The 14,119-nt window shown below is 59.4% G+C and overlaps 1 protein-coding gene across 2 annotated transcripts in view; it reads left to right on the top strand.

The window, feature by feature from the left end:
- Positions 1–13,500, top strand: part of SCN4A (sodium voltage-gated channel alpha subunit 4) — a 52,822-nt gene extending 39,322 nt beyond the window's left edge. Inside the window, exons 15-25 of one of the 2 annotated variants that reach the window (XM_005220988.5) lie at positions 1,361–1,849; positions 3,470–3,599; positions 4,247–4,401; positions 4,920–5,093; positions 5,195–5,317; positions 6,749–7,027; positions 7,313–7,366; positions 7,570–7,707; positions 8,232–8,336; positions 8,950–9,220; positions 10,244–13,500. In XM_005220988.5, the coding sequence (XP_005221045.2) occupies positions 1,361–1,849; positions 3,470–3,599; positions 4,247–4,401; positions 4,920–5,093; positions 5,195–5,317; positions 6,749–7,027; positions 7,313–7,366; positions 7,570–7,707; positions 8,232–8,336; positions 8,950–9,220; positions 10,244–11,469 (3,144 nt within the window). In that variant the 3' untranslated portion in view covers positions 11,470–13,500. Of the gene's footprint in view, positions 1–1,360; positions 1,850–3,466; positions 3,600–4,246; positions 4,402–4,919; positions 5,094–5,194; positions 5,318–6,748; positions 7,028–7,312; positions 7,367–7,569; positions 7,708–8,231; positions 8,337–8,949; positions 9,221–10,243 lie in introns of both variants that reach the window. The other variant, XM_003587460.6, reaches the window with a different exon arrangement.
- Positions 13,501–14,119: the final 619 nt, after the last annotated feature.

Raw genomic sequence — 14,119 nt, 5'->3', positions numbered from 1 at the left:
GTGCTCTCTAGTTGTATCAACCTTTCAATCCTCACAACAACAACGTGAGGAGGTAGGTACTGGAATCATCGCCATTGTACAAATAAGGAAACCGAGGCACGGGGCAGCGATAGGACTTGCCTCTGGACACACAGCTAATCACTTGGGGTTCAAGGCCAAGCGGCATGGTTTCAAAGCCTGTGAACCCCAGTCTCTACTTTGTGCAAGCCCACTGCGTTGTAATTGTCTGATCAAATGTCTGTCTCTAGGCTGGGAGCAAACTGAGGCCAGTCATTCCTGCACACAGTGGGAGAGGCTCAGTAAATATCCACCAAAAAATAAAGCTGAGGGAGGTAGACCAGTAGCCTCTTAGGTCCCTTTCAGTGGGGATAAGAAAGAGTGTCAGTAGAGCAGGGAACCCCGGGGGAAGGAAAGGGAGTGAGCCGAGGTAGATCAGACGTCCTTCCACAGCAACCGGGGACGTACGTCTGAGTCCTGGGAACTCCAGGTGGCACTAGTGGTAAAGAATCCACATGCCAATGTAGGAGACGCAGGAGACATGGGTTCAATCCCTGGGTCAGGAAGATCTCCTGGAGGAGGAAATGGCAACCCAATCCAGTCCAGCATTCTTGCCTGGAGAATCCCACGGCCAGAAGAATCGGGCTGGCTACAGTCCATGGGGTTGAAAAGAGTCAGACACAACTGAGGACACAGGAGCACGTACCAGGAGCCCGTGGACTATTAGAAGTCCCACTTACAAGACAAGAGAAGGCTCAAAATAGGCTCCCAATGAATCCCCGAAGCTTGGAGACGGGAGCCCTAGTTTTTGATCTGCATCCTCTAGCAGTGGAAGTGGAGGACAGAGTCGTGGAAGAGTCCCTGTCCCCCAGTGGGCCTCCTCAAACCCTGCCTCCGCCTTGGTCAGCAGAGTCCTCTCCTGCCCAAGCCTCAGTCTCCTTATCTGTAAAGTGGGCATGACTGTAGCACTTCTCAGCTCCAAGAGCAGTTTTGAGGGTTCTGTTAGGTGCTGCTGCTGATGTTTAGTCACTCAGTCGTGTCCAACCATTTGCAACCCCAAGGACTGAAGCCCCCTGCTCCTCTGTCCGTGGAATTCTCCAGACAAGAATACTGGAGTGGGTAGCCATTCCCTTTTCCAGGGGATCTTCCCAACCCAGGGATCAAAGCCAGGTCTACTGCATTGCAGGCAGATTCTTTACCATCTGAGCTACCAGGGAAGCCCTCTCTTAGATGATGCCCCTCTTTAATGCCCACCAAGAGGTAGGTCTGACTTGGAGGCCCGAGGACCCTCATGTGGACTGAAGGTGGCACCCTCAGGGCCCCGCAGCTAAGCTCAGGCTCCCCCTCACCTCCTGCTCTCCAGGTCTTGAACCTGTTCTTGGCCCTGCTGCTCAGCTCGTTCAGTGCCGACAGCCTGGCGGCCTCGGATGAGGATGGCGAGATGAACAACCTGCAGATTGCCATCGCTCGCATCACGTGGGGCATCGGCTTCGCCAAAGCCTTCCTCGTGGGGCTGCTGCATGGCAAGGTGCTGAGCCCCAAGGTTATCATGCTCAGCCTTGGAAGCATCGGCGAGGATGGGGAGGCCGGCGAGGCTCCAGAAAGTGCCCCCGAGGATGAGAAGAAGGAGCCTCCACCCGAGGAGGATGGCAAGGACCTCAAGAAGGACAACCACATCCTGAACCACGTGGGCCTGGCTGACGGCCCTCCCCCCAGCATCGAGTTGGATCACCTCAACTTCATCAACAACCCCTACCTGACCATCCACGTGCCCATCGCCTCCGAGGAGTCTGACCTGGAGATGCCCACAGAGGAGGAAACTGACACCTTCTCTGAGCCTGAGGATGTCAAGGTAAGCCCGTAGCAAGGTCCAGATTCAGGGCTCGGGAGTCAGACAGAGACGACTCTGCATTTATGTATGACCTTGAACATGGCACAAAGCCTCTCCAAGCCTCAGTTTCTCCATCTGTAAGGTGGGGTAATGGTACCTACCTTGTGGTGTTACTGTGAGCATTAGATGAGATGCTGTGTGCAGAGCATCTCTGTGAATGGTGACATATAAATACCATTATTATGACCCGCTCCACTTGTCTGAACACCCCAGGCCTTTCCCTGCACTCCTGCCCTGCAGCTCCTCCTGGGTCCCCTCTCACCAGCAGGTGGCGCTGTGAGATAGCATATTCTCACCTGAGAAGCCTGAATCCAGGGCTGGAACCCAAGGGGCCTCTCTTAACCCTGCCCTGGGGTTAAGAAGCCGCTACCAAGTTCTTGCTATTATCGTCTGTTTCTGTGTAGACGCCCCCTGGTGGTGGTGGGGACCCGGTCCCAACTTCCCAGCGTGGGCCAGAGTGCCAGGTCTGGGCTGGAGACACTGAGGAGAGGGGGTCAGGGATCCAGTGGGGTGGAGCCGAAGAACTGGAGAGCTGGGCCCCAGCCTCAGCTGGAGCCCTGATGCCCACCCCCTGCCCCTGCCCCTCCCCTGTAAGGGTTGGGGAGGCCCTGGCGGTTGCCCCCAGAAGCTCAGGTTGAGCCCCTCACCCACCCTCCAGCTCCATCAGGGGAAGGATCAGCACATAAGCTAGGGCAGGGCCCCCTGACCACCCCCACCCTGGCAGCGTGGGCCCAGCAGGCACCAGAGCCTGAATAAACTTTGCCCTGAAAGCTCTTGACTCCTTATTCCCCCCAAATACGTGGCATACTAAGTTACCAGGGAGCCGAGCGCCTGCCAAGCTATAAATACCCCTGGAAACGTGGCACCAACCTCGGTATGAGGAGTGGGGGTGGAGAAGGGCCGGACAGCAGCCAGGCCAAGGTGCTGGGGACTCTGGAGGGGGCGGGCACAGCTCCCGAGGGGCGGTGAGAAGTGGGGGGCATAGGCAGGGCCAGTGGCTCAGCGGGCATCCTGCCCGACCTAATGCCCCGTGCCTCAGTTTCCCTTTCTGTCAACTGGGCACCAGGCCCTCCCTTTCTGGCCACCATTCTGACAGCTGCCCCCGCCACCATCCCATGACCCTCTCCATTTTCCTTTTCAGGGGCCTCACCCCAGCCATAAAGGGGGCCCCTTGAGGAGTGGAGGCTGGGCCAGGAGGAGGTGAGGGAGGTCTGGCCAGGCTGGAGTACCAGCCCCCTACTCCCACTCTTTCTGAATTCCCCCATCCTTCCTGGATTCCTCAGCTGAACAGAGCGTAAGAGGGCTCGGACCTTGCTCCATCCTGACCCCTTCCCTTCTAGCCAGCATCTCTGAGCCTCTTCAAATCCAAGTGCCCTGAGGATAGGGCCAAGGCCTGGGTCCTTCTGCACAGAACCCCAGTGCTGGCTCAACAATCCAGGGCTGAATGAATGAATGAGTCTGTGAATGAATGAGTCTGCTCCACCCCCCACCCCCGCTTCCCCTTCTCCCTTCTGGGCCCTCCCCTCGGGGCTCCCATCTGGACCCCCTCTGCCCCACGTGACCCTGTGGCCTCCGCAGAAGCCGCTGCAGCCCCTGGATGGGAACTCCTCCGTCTGCAGCACTGCTGACTACAAGCCCCCCGAGGACGACCCCGAGGAACAGGCCGAGGAGAACCCTGATGGGGAGCAGCCTGAGGAGTGCTTCACCGAGGGTGAGGGCCAGCCCGCCGGGATGCCTCCCCCAGCCCGGCAGACCCTGGAAGGGGCAGGCCAGGCTAGGGCCCGAGGAGAGCCTCAGCTTCAGCTCACCGTCTCCTTGGGGACGGCCTGGGGACAGGCGAGTCACCAAAAGCAGCAGGGCCTTCTTCCTCCGATGGTGCCCTGCCCTTCCGCACCTGGGAGAATGCGACCCCAGGAAGGGGTGTCAGAGCAGATGCTTCTGAGCCCCTGCCCCCTCTGCCCCCTGCCGTGTGTGCCGTGGGTGACAATCCCAGCAGCCCACAGGCTGCTGCACAGAATCCCCATAGAGCCCTGAGTATGGCCGGCACGAAGCAGGCGCTCAGCACTGGCTTCTCTAAGGCTGTCTTTCTCAGCTTCGTCTTCCAGAAAGAGGCCTGCCTGGCCCTTCCGGAACATTCTTTGCCCAGAGAGTTTGGGTTGTGCAGAGTGGAGGCTGCCTGGGGGACGTGGGGGAGGATGGGGACAGCTGAAAGCCGTGGAACCTGCGTGGGTGGCCCGCACCCCTGTTCTCTGGCGTGTCTCTGCATGCAGTCAGGGTGGGGAGGGGGCATATCCTGGGAAGGGGAGGGGGGGAAACGGGCTGACCGTGACGGGTGCCCCTGCCGCCCTCCCTCCCCAGCCTGCGTGCAGCGCTTTCCCTTCCTCTACGTGGACATCTCCCAGGGTCGAGGGAAGAAGTGGTGGACCCTCCGCAGGGCCTGCTTCAAGATCGTTGAGCACAACTGGTTTGAGACCTTCATTGTCTTCATGATCCTGCTCAGCAGTGGGGCCTTGGTAGGCGCCGCCCTGAGGGCCGGGCATGGGCAGGGGCAGGGGCCAGGCTGGAAGCAGGCTGTGCCAGGGCTCCCTCCTTTCCGCACCATGGGAGGAACACTTGCTGGACAGGCCCGAACCCAGAGAGAGAGCCCTGAAGAACTCACCAGTGCTTCCAGGGTGTGTGGCAGACTGTGCTCATTTTCACAAAGAGGCAGATGGGCTCTGACCCTGTGTGCCTCCCTGGCTGACAGGTCCCGACCAGGGAGCAGGTGGGAAGGGAATATGGGGTGGGGGGGCCAGCCTGTGTCACAGCAAACCCCCTGCAGGTTAGTGAACATTCCTATCATTAGGTCTGGGGAAGGGGAGCTGAGGGGCTTCCCCCCACCAGGAACTCCCCCGCTCACCCCCACGATGGGTGCGGGGAGTCTGCCCCCGCATCTAACCCCAGTGCCAGACCCCTGGGAACCAGCAGCTGTAGGGACATGGCTGCTGCCCCAGCCTCCGGGCCCTGGCCACCCGCCTGCTGGTGCCCCCAGGCCTTCGAGGACATCCACATTGAGCAGCGGCGAGTCATCCGCACCATCCTGGAGTACGCCGACAAGGTCTTCACCTACATCTTCATCCTGGAGATGCTACTCAAGTGGGTGGCCTACGGCTTCAAGGTGTACTTCACCAATGCCTGGTGCTGGCTCGACTTCCTCATCGTGGACGTGAGTCCGCCCCACTCCCGCCCAGCCCCGCCGCCAGCTCCGGAGGCCCTCCTTGGGGCCAAGGCCCCGCACTCCCTGACCACCTGCCCTCCCGTTTGCAGGTCTCCATCATCAGCCTGGTGGCCAACTGGCTGGGCTACTCGGAGCTGGGACCCATCAAATCCCTGCGGACGCTGCGGGCCCTGCGCCCCCTGAGGGCACTGTCTCGATTCGAGGGCATGAGGGTGGGTGTCGAGGGGGACTGTGAGTAGGGCTAAGGATTGGGGGAGCAGCGACAGCTTGGAAGGGGGCTGGGGGCGTGTCTGTACTCTGGCCACCACCGGGAGTCAAGGTTTGGGGGTCCCCCAGGCAACTGATGGCAAAAGGAGAAGCAGGTGGCAGAGGATGAGATGGTTAGATAGCATCACTGACTCAATGGACATGAATTTGAGCCAACTCCGGGAGGACAGACGAGCCTGGTGGGCTACCGTGCATGCGGTTGCAAAGAGTCGGACACGACTGAGTGATTGAGCGACAACAACAACAAAAGGCACCCCCACACACCAGCCCAGGTGCCCGTTCCTGCCCGCAGCCCCCTCCTTCACTCCTCTCTGCCACCACTAGGGGGCAGCAGAGGCCGCAGCCACTCCCAGGAGGGGCCTGAGGGCACCCAGGCAGGAGAGGAAGGAAAGGTCTGTGGGTTTATAGGTGACTCTCCCCAGCCTCAGACTGGGGCCCCCCAGGGCTCCGAGCCTGCCCATCCTTCCCTCAGGCCGCTGAGGGCGGAAGTGACAGGTAAATACAGGGTTCAGGCAAGACCAAGGGGACTTCCCCGGCTAAGGCTGGAAGTAGGGGTTCTGTTAAGAGCAAGGCCTACTCTGGAGGGGACAGACTTCCATGAAGCAGATGATTGCAGATCAGCAGGGCACTCAGCCTGGGGTCTCCCATACAAGAGCCCGGCCCAGCCAGGGACCCCTCCCCACTGGGGGAAAATGACCTGGCCATGGCCGCACAGCTGGTTGATGCCCCAGCCAGGAATAGAATTGCCCTGGGCATCACCGGGCTTACACCACTCACTTTGTCTGGAGGTCATGAAACCACTTCTCCTTGAAAACAGATTAATTCTCAGATTCAGCTCAGCCGGAAACAATGAGGTTGGCCTGTGTGGCCAGGGCTGGCTGGGCACAGAGCTCCAGTCCCCAAGGTTCCTGCTGCTTCACAGGCTCCGTTCTTTTCTGGGTCTTTGTCTCTAATCCTGTGAGCAGATGAGCCGGGGGCCAGGTCACGGGGACTGAGTTTCCTATGGGGGCCGAGGAAAGAGTGTTTGTCTCCTGCCTGGTGACCCATGGCCGGGCTGCTTCCAGAGAAGCCCAGCTCCCCACCCTGGGCTGTTGGCTCCAGCGAAGCAGAGAGCCCTCTTCAGCCAGCAGGCCGGCAACCCCCTACCCCTGCTCCCTGCTCCCACCATCCCCCACCCCCACAAAAAGCCCAGTAGACTTCTCCTGCAGGCCTGGGTTCATTCAGATCAGCCCTCCTCCAGGAAGCCTTCCCTGCCTGGTCCCTTGGTTGGTGTGGGTGGGGAGTCCTCTCCCAGAGGAGTCTGGGTGATGCCCCCTACCCTGCTGCCTGGGAGGGGATCTGGCTGTGACTCCCTCCTCCCCACCCCCGGCCCCCAGGTGGTGGTGAATGCCCTCCTGGGAGCCATCCCCTCCATCATGAACGTGCTGCTCGTCTGCCTCATCTTCTGGCTCATCTTCAGCATCATGGGCGTCAACCTGTTTGCCGGCAAGTTCTACTACTGCATCAACACCACCACCTCCGAGAGATTCGACATCACCGAGGTCAACAACAAGTCCGAGTGCGAGAGCCTGATGCACACGGGCCAGGTCCGCTGGCTCAACGTCAAGGTCAACTACGACAACGTGGGCCTCGGCTACCTCTCGCTCTTGCAGGTGGTGAGTGTGACATGCGGCCCTGCATGAGGCAGGGGTGGAGACGCCCCTGGAATCTCACTGGGACTGAGCCCACGGCCACTCCTCGTTAGGGAACCTCCCACCTGCCTCCAGGGCTGGAGGACCCAGAGGTCGTGTCCATACCTGTCTGTATTTTGATTGTCTGTACTTGATGCCTGCCCAGTGGGACTCGGAGCAGGCAGCTTCTGGGGTGGGCAGGGAGGGAAACTCATGGATGGTGGAAGCAGCTAGCAGCCCCTCCCCTCACACCCAACCACACTCTCGCAGGCCACCTTCAAGGGCTGGATGGACATCATGTATGCTGCCGTGGACTCCCGGGAGGTGAGTGGGGGTCCCCGAAATGTGGGCTGGTGAGTGAGCCAGGGGAGAGGACTCAGATCCATCCCCACCCCACGCCGCCTCCTCAGGAGCCCCCGAGACCCCACTGCCTACAGGGGTGGGTGGGCCCACAGTGGGACAGGGAGCAGGAAGCGTGTTCCCCCAGCCCACCCCGCATACCCGCCCCTGTCCTGTGACCGCTGCAGAAGGAAGAGCAGCCACAGTATGAGGTGAACCTCTACATGTACCTCTATTTCGTCATCTTCATCATCTTCGGCTCCTTCTTCACCCTCAACCTCTTCATTGGCGTCATCATCGACAACTTCAACCAGCAGAAGAAGAAGATGAGTATCTAGCCCGCCTTCCCCCCTGGGTTCTCCCTGCGCTGGGCTCCCTCCTCACACCCGCTTTGTCCACTCCTCCTTTCGTATGTTCACAAACACTGTCCGCGCACCCGATCGAGGCAGAGCCTGGGTTCCGATCCCACCAGGTGACCTTGAACTAGTGACGGGGCCAGTGTGAACCTTGGTTTCCTTCTGTACAAAATGAGGCTCGTGCTGCCTGCTTTGCCGGCTCATTCTGAGGACCCAGTGAAATACTGATGGAAGGTGGCCCAAAATGGGCCATGAGGGCTGTGCTGGCCCCTTCCCTCTGTCTGTCACCCACCCCCCTTTCTCTGGACCCTTCCGTCCCCCTTCCCTGCCTCCTTCAACCCCCATCTCTGGCCCTCTAAGCAGGTCTCCTTCCCTCTTCCCACCAGGCCCCCCTGCTGGGATGGGGGAGGGCTTTACACAGATGTTTGAGGTAGGCAAGTCCTGGAAGCTGAGAAGGGGGACTCTCCAACCTTACGGGCCCCATCCCATTGTACTTTGGAGGGAAAGACATCTTCATGACAGAGGAACAGAAGAAATACTATAACGCCATGAAGAAGCTTGGCTCCAAGAAGCCTCAGAAGCCAATTCCCCGGCCCCAGGTACCAGCCCTCTGGGCCCCTCCCGCTACAGCCCATATAAGGCTCCTGCCCAAGGGGGCCCTGTGCGGGGGATGCAGAAGGCAGGCTGCTCTCTGCCCACCAGGCTGTGTCCCTGGTGTGAGGCTGGGGCCCCCTGCAGGAAGGTTGTGCCCACCTGATGGGAGGGGCACCTCTCCATAACGCCACACTTCATGTGCAAGCAAGAGCAGCCTGACAAACTCCAGTCACTGGTTTACCCCTTGCCTGACCCGCCCAGCGCCCCCAGCGTCCATTCAGCTCCTTAGCTGGTGGCCTCTGGGGGCAAGGGCCCCTGGAGAGGGGAGGAAGAGGATGTCCAGACAGGTCCCCCAGTGAGCAGCCACTTCGGGAGAAGGAGGAGAGGTTGCTGAGGGCCCTTAATTCGGGAAGAAGTTCCCAGAGAGAGGAAGGAGGCCCACAGACCCCACAGAGTGGCCCGTCTCCATGGGTCTCCCTGCCTCCCGAGGATGCCCTGATGCCTTCATTCTCTCTCTCTCGCCTCCCCACCCCCACACTCCTGTGTCGTGTCCTCTCGCCTCTCCTGCCGGTGCATGTCCTGCTCTGACCGCTGCCCGCACCCCCACCCCTGCTGCAGAACAAGGTCCAGGGCATGGTGTACGACCTGGTGACCAAGCAGGCGTTCGACATCACCATCATGATCCTCATTTGCCTCAACATGGTCACCATGATGGTGGAGACGGACGACCAGAGCCAGCTCAAGGTGGACATCCTGTACAACATCAACATGGTCTTCATCATCATCTTCACGGGCGAGTGCGTGCTCAAGATGCTGGCCCTGCGCCAGTACTACTTCACCGTCGGCTGGAATATCTTCGACTTTGTGGTCGTCATCCTGTCCATTGTGGGTGAGCAGGGCCGGGCTGGGCTGAGTCGTTCGGGAAGGCCCGGGGTCGCCCTCCTCATGTCCACACGCACACCTGCTCATGCACTTGGTATGCTTTTGCACACACACAGACACACACACACACATGCATTTGCACCCGGTGTCTACACTAAATGCACAGAAGCACAGACGGTGGGTTCCCAGGCAGCCTGTTACCTGTGCACACACGAGTACAGCTCCAGAAGCATTCACCTGACCTGAAGATGCACGTTCAGGTCCCAGTGTGCTTTGGGAAAGACATAAGAAGATGGTTCCAGGACTTTCCTGGTGGCCCTGTGGCTAAGACTCTGCACTCCTGATGCAGGGGCCCCAGGTTCGATCCCTGGTCAGGGAACTAGATCCCGCATGCCACAACTAAAGATCCCACATGTTGCAACGAAGACCCATCACAGCCGAATAAATAAACTAAAAAAAGAAGATGGATCTAGCAGCCTTACGCACAGGAGAGGTGTGTGTAATTATGACAGTAACTAGCTGTCATTTATCCATCACTTACAGTTGGCCTGAACTAGGCCATGCACTTCACAGTATTAGCTGTGTAATTAGTAACTGTTCCTAACAAATGTCCTGAGACTGGGACTGTTGTCATCTCCATCTTACAGATGAGGAAACTGAGTCACAAACCAGGTAGGCGACATGCCCATCATCACACACCCAGAGCTGTTCTCCCCCTCACTCTCATCCATGGCATCTGTGAACAGCCTTGGCAATGGGCCTTACCCACCCCCCCATCCACTTTGGCACATCCCACCTCCACTGGGCTGCGTCAGGGCAGAGATGGAGCCCAGGACCCCAAGAGCCCTGGGAGAGTCTAATGGGTCAGGGCACTCAGGCTGTGCACTGAGCGATGAATTTCTACTGCTCCTTCCTGGGGTAGACGAGCCCAGCACTGCATGCCCCAAGGAGCTGCGCCTTCCCCCTGCTCCCCGACCCTGCCGCCCACCCCCAGGGCAGCAGTGCTTCCTCGAGGCTTCCTCCCTTGCAGGCCTGGCGCTCTCCGACCTGATCCAGAAATACTTCGTGTCACCCACACTGTTCCGTGTGATCCGCCTGGCGAGGATCGGGCGGGTCCTGCGGCTGATCCGCGGGGCCAAGGGCATCCGGACGCTGCTCTTTGCGCTCATGATGTCGCTGCCCGCCCTCTTCAACATCGGCCTCCTCCTCTTCCTGGTCATGTTCATCTACTCCATCTTCGGCATGTCCAACTTCGCCTACGTCAAGAAGGAGTCGGGCATCGACGACATGTTTAACTTCGAGACCTTTGGCAACAGCATCATCTGCCTCTTCGAGATCACCACGTCGGCCGGCTGGGATGGGCTTCTCAACCCCATCCTCAACAGCGGGCCCCCTGACTGTGACCCCAACCTGGAGAACCCGGGCACCAGCATCCGGGGCGACTGCGGCAACCCCTCCATCGGCATCTGCTTCTTCTGCAGCTACATCATCATTTCCTTCCTCATCGTGGTCAACATGTACATCGCCATCATCCTGGAGAACTTCAACGTGGCCACGGAGGAGAGCAGCGAGCCTCTTGGGGAGGATGACTTCGAGATGTTCTACGAGACATGGGAGAAGTTCGACCCCGACGCCACGCAGTTCATCGACTACAGCCGCCTCTCCGACTTCGTGGACACCCTGCAGGAGCCGCTGAGGATCGCCAAGCCCAACAAGATCAAGCTCATCACGATGGACCTGCCCATGGTGCCGGGGGACAAGATCCACTGCCTGGACATCCTCTTTGCCCTGACCAAAGAGGTCCTGGGTGACTCCGGGGAGATGGACGCCCTCAAGGAGACCATGGAGGAGAAGTTCATGGCCGCCAACCCCTCCAAGGTCTCCTATGAGCCCATCACCACCACCCTCAAGAGGAAGCACGAAGAAGTGTGCGCCATCAAGATCCAGAGGGCCTACCGCCGGCATCTGCTGCAGCGCTCCGTGAAGCAGGCCTCTTACATGTACCGCCACAACCATGACGGCGGCAGGGGCGGGGCCCCCGAGAAGGAGGGGCTGATCGCTGACACCATGAGCAAGGTGTACAGCCCCGACAACGGGAACAGCGGTGTGCCGAGCAAAGAGGAGGAGAGGGGCTCCACAGGGGACCCCGGACCTGCCATGGGGCTCAGGCCCATCAGCCCCTCTGACGCACCCCTCCCTCCCGCCCCACCCCTGGGGCAGACGGTGCGCCCAGGGGTCAAAGAGTCTCTCGTCTAGCAAGTGGTGGTGAGGTGGCACAGCCCCGAAGCACCCCCTTGGTGCCTGCCGCTGAGGGAGCTAGGGCTGTGCGTCCGGGACTGACCCAGCTCCCTGGTGGGGACAGGCTTTGTCCATGCTGGGCTGTCACCCAGGCCATGGAAGGGGGGAATTGTACCTGAAGTCTCCACTCTGGGCTGAGGCCACTGCCTCCGCGATATTCACATTCAAGTTGCTCTCACCTCCTCGTGGGCCCTGCTGCCCTCCTCACAGCCCCGGGGAAGGTCAGAACATCAGAGTCTCTGCTCCCCACTTGGGAGGAGCCGGCCTGTGATGGAGGGATTGGCTGCCCTCCTGCCCCCAGAGTCTTAAGGGCTACTGACCTCTCTGCAGGCAGTGGCTCAGGCCTCCAGCTCCCTCTGGGACAAGGAAGTCTTCACCTCAGTGGGAGCAGACCTGAGCCCAGGGCCTGCCACCCTGTCCGGCCTCTGGGATGCGGCTCACCCTGCCTGCTCAGGAATTCTCAGGAGAAGGAAAACATCCCTGGTTCAGAAATGGCTCCATATACCCGGTGGTGGGTGGGTGGTGGGGAGGCCACTGGATGCTGAGACATTGGGTGGGTTGTGGCCCCTGAATCCTTTCCCGATTCATCCATTGCCCAGGCCCTCCGGCTCCCTGGCTGGCCCCTGGGAGAAGAGCAGAAGGGAAGATTCCCCTTGGGAATTATCTTTTTCTAGAAAGCACGATGGGGTGGGTAGCAGGGGTTGGATCCCACCAGTGTATTACTACACTGGGGGCTTCCTTGAACTGAGCACCCAGATCTCGGGTGGGGTCGGGGACCCTGGGGCTTGGGAAGAAGATTCCCGTCTTCCTCCTCCATCAGCACCACTTGGGCTCCTGGCAGCCTCCCTAGCCCCAGGGTCCCCTCCTCACCCCCCGCCACACCCTTCTCTTCCTCTTGCATCATCCTTCCCCCCCTCCTCAAAGTGGTCCTAAGAATGTTCTAGCTGAGCTCACGTTCGAGATTTCAACACTGAGGTGGGAACTGCTCACCTGGCTCAGGCCCAAGCGTCCAACTTCTGGCCACTGGAAGCTGTGCGATGCTTCTGTTGGCACCACCGATCTGGGCTCTTGTGAATAGACAGAGGCCGAGCTTGGAGGAGGGGGTGAGACACCAGCTCGGGGTCACTGGATTTACTCACCTGTGTGTGTGTGCGTGTGCGTCTGTGAACCACTGTGTCCCATAGAACCTGCATATGCATCTGTCTATGTGTATATCTGTGTGTGTGTGTGTGTGTCAGCGTGCCCTGGAGTGCTTAACCAGTGGGTATGCGTGTGTCTTCTCTGTCGGCCAGTCCGTGGAAGTGTCCTTGTGCTGTGAGTGTGTATGTGAGTGTGAACACACGTGGTAAGGTTTGCACACTGAGCCCCCCACCCCACCCCCACTGCACTTAGTTCCTCTTCTTTTTCTTCTTGTTTCTCGTGAACAGTTTGATTAAAACTCAGGAAGCAGCAAAACCTCCAAACAACATGTGTGTGTGTGTTTGCTTGTGTGCACGCCCACAGGCCGGAGCCTTCCTTTCTGTCTGCCCCACTCTGCCCGGACATTTCTTTCTTTCATGGCCGTGAGGGCACCCTTCTGCCTTCTCTGCTTCTCTTCCTCACACCCACTGCCCAGCCCCGCTCCCTGGCCCCGCCTGGGTCCTCTCTGGAAGGAGGCCCCTGCTTCTTCCATCTCTTCCTGCAGCAGTTCCGGCTCTTTCTTCAGAAGTTCCTCCAGGGGTCAGCCTCTTCTCTGACCAGCACCCTGCCCGTGTCCTTTCCTTCCTCCTCTTGGGGCCGGATGAGTGTGGCCCCAGAGCCTCAGCCTCTGTTGGACTGAACTCTCTCCACTGGGCCGGGTACAGAGCCAGCGTGGCTGAATAGGGTCCAGGCCTCCTCCCCCTGCAGACCCACAGCCATTGCACCTCGTCCGGGTGGGAACAGGCCCAAGCCAGGCCAGCAGAAGGCTCCTTTGTACAGTTCTTATAATAAACCTCCCGGTGCCTCGGACGAGTACGCTTTTTCCTTCTGTGCCTCTGTGTGCGGACGTGGACGGGAGCTGAGGGCGACAAGAAGGGCTAGGGGGATTGGAAACAAGTGGAGAAGCCTTGGGGAGCTGCCAGGTATTAGGGAGGGCAGGATAAGGAGGGCCCCAGCTCCCTCCTCTGGCTTAGTCTGGCTGGAACCCAGCCTCCTCAAGAGGCCAGATGAGGTCAGGAGTCGTTCCCTCACCCCTGCCCGCCCCACTAACAGGCAGCACCCACACTACCCCTCCCTGCCCACAACAGTACCCAGGAAATAGGCGTTGGGACCTGTATGCCCAGACCCTCCTCTCTGGAAGACCCCATCACTTTTCTGCCTCACCCATGGCCTGTGGGTCCACGGTGTGGCCCTTCCCTTTCCTGAGGCCCAATCCCCTCTAGGATGCTGCCTCTGACCCCAGAGGACCCAGCATCCCATGGACCTATGACAAAGAGAAATATGTAGTGAGCTCAGGCCACAATCCCAGTGAGTGAAATATAAGTTTAGATTTAATTTTGCTTTCCGACAGCCAGGGCTGTATTCCTCTAAACTAGTAAATATTTAGTCCCTTTCAAGATTTCTGTATCCCCACTCCCCTTTTCCTGAG

The sequence above is a fragment of the Bos taurus genome, chromosome 19 (genome assembly GCF_002263795.3).
Source record: "Bos taurus isolate L1 Dominette 01449 registration number 42190680 breed Hereford chromosome 19, ARS-UCD2.0, whole genome shotgun sequence".
Classification (NCBI taxonomy): Eukaryota; Metazoa; Chordata; class Mammalia; order Artiodactyla; family Bovidae; genus Bos; species Bos taurus.
The sequence above is the reverse complement of the archived record's forward strand: the minus strand, read 5'-3'. Positions and strand labels throughout refer to the sequence as shown.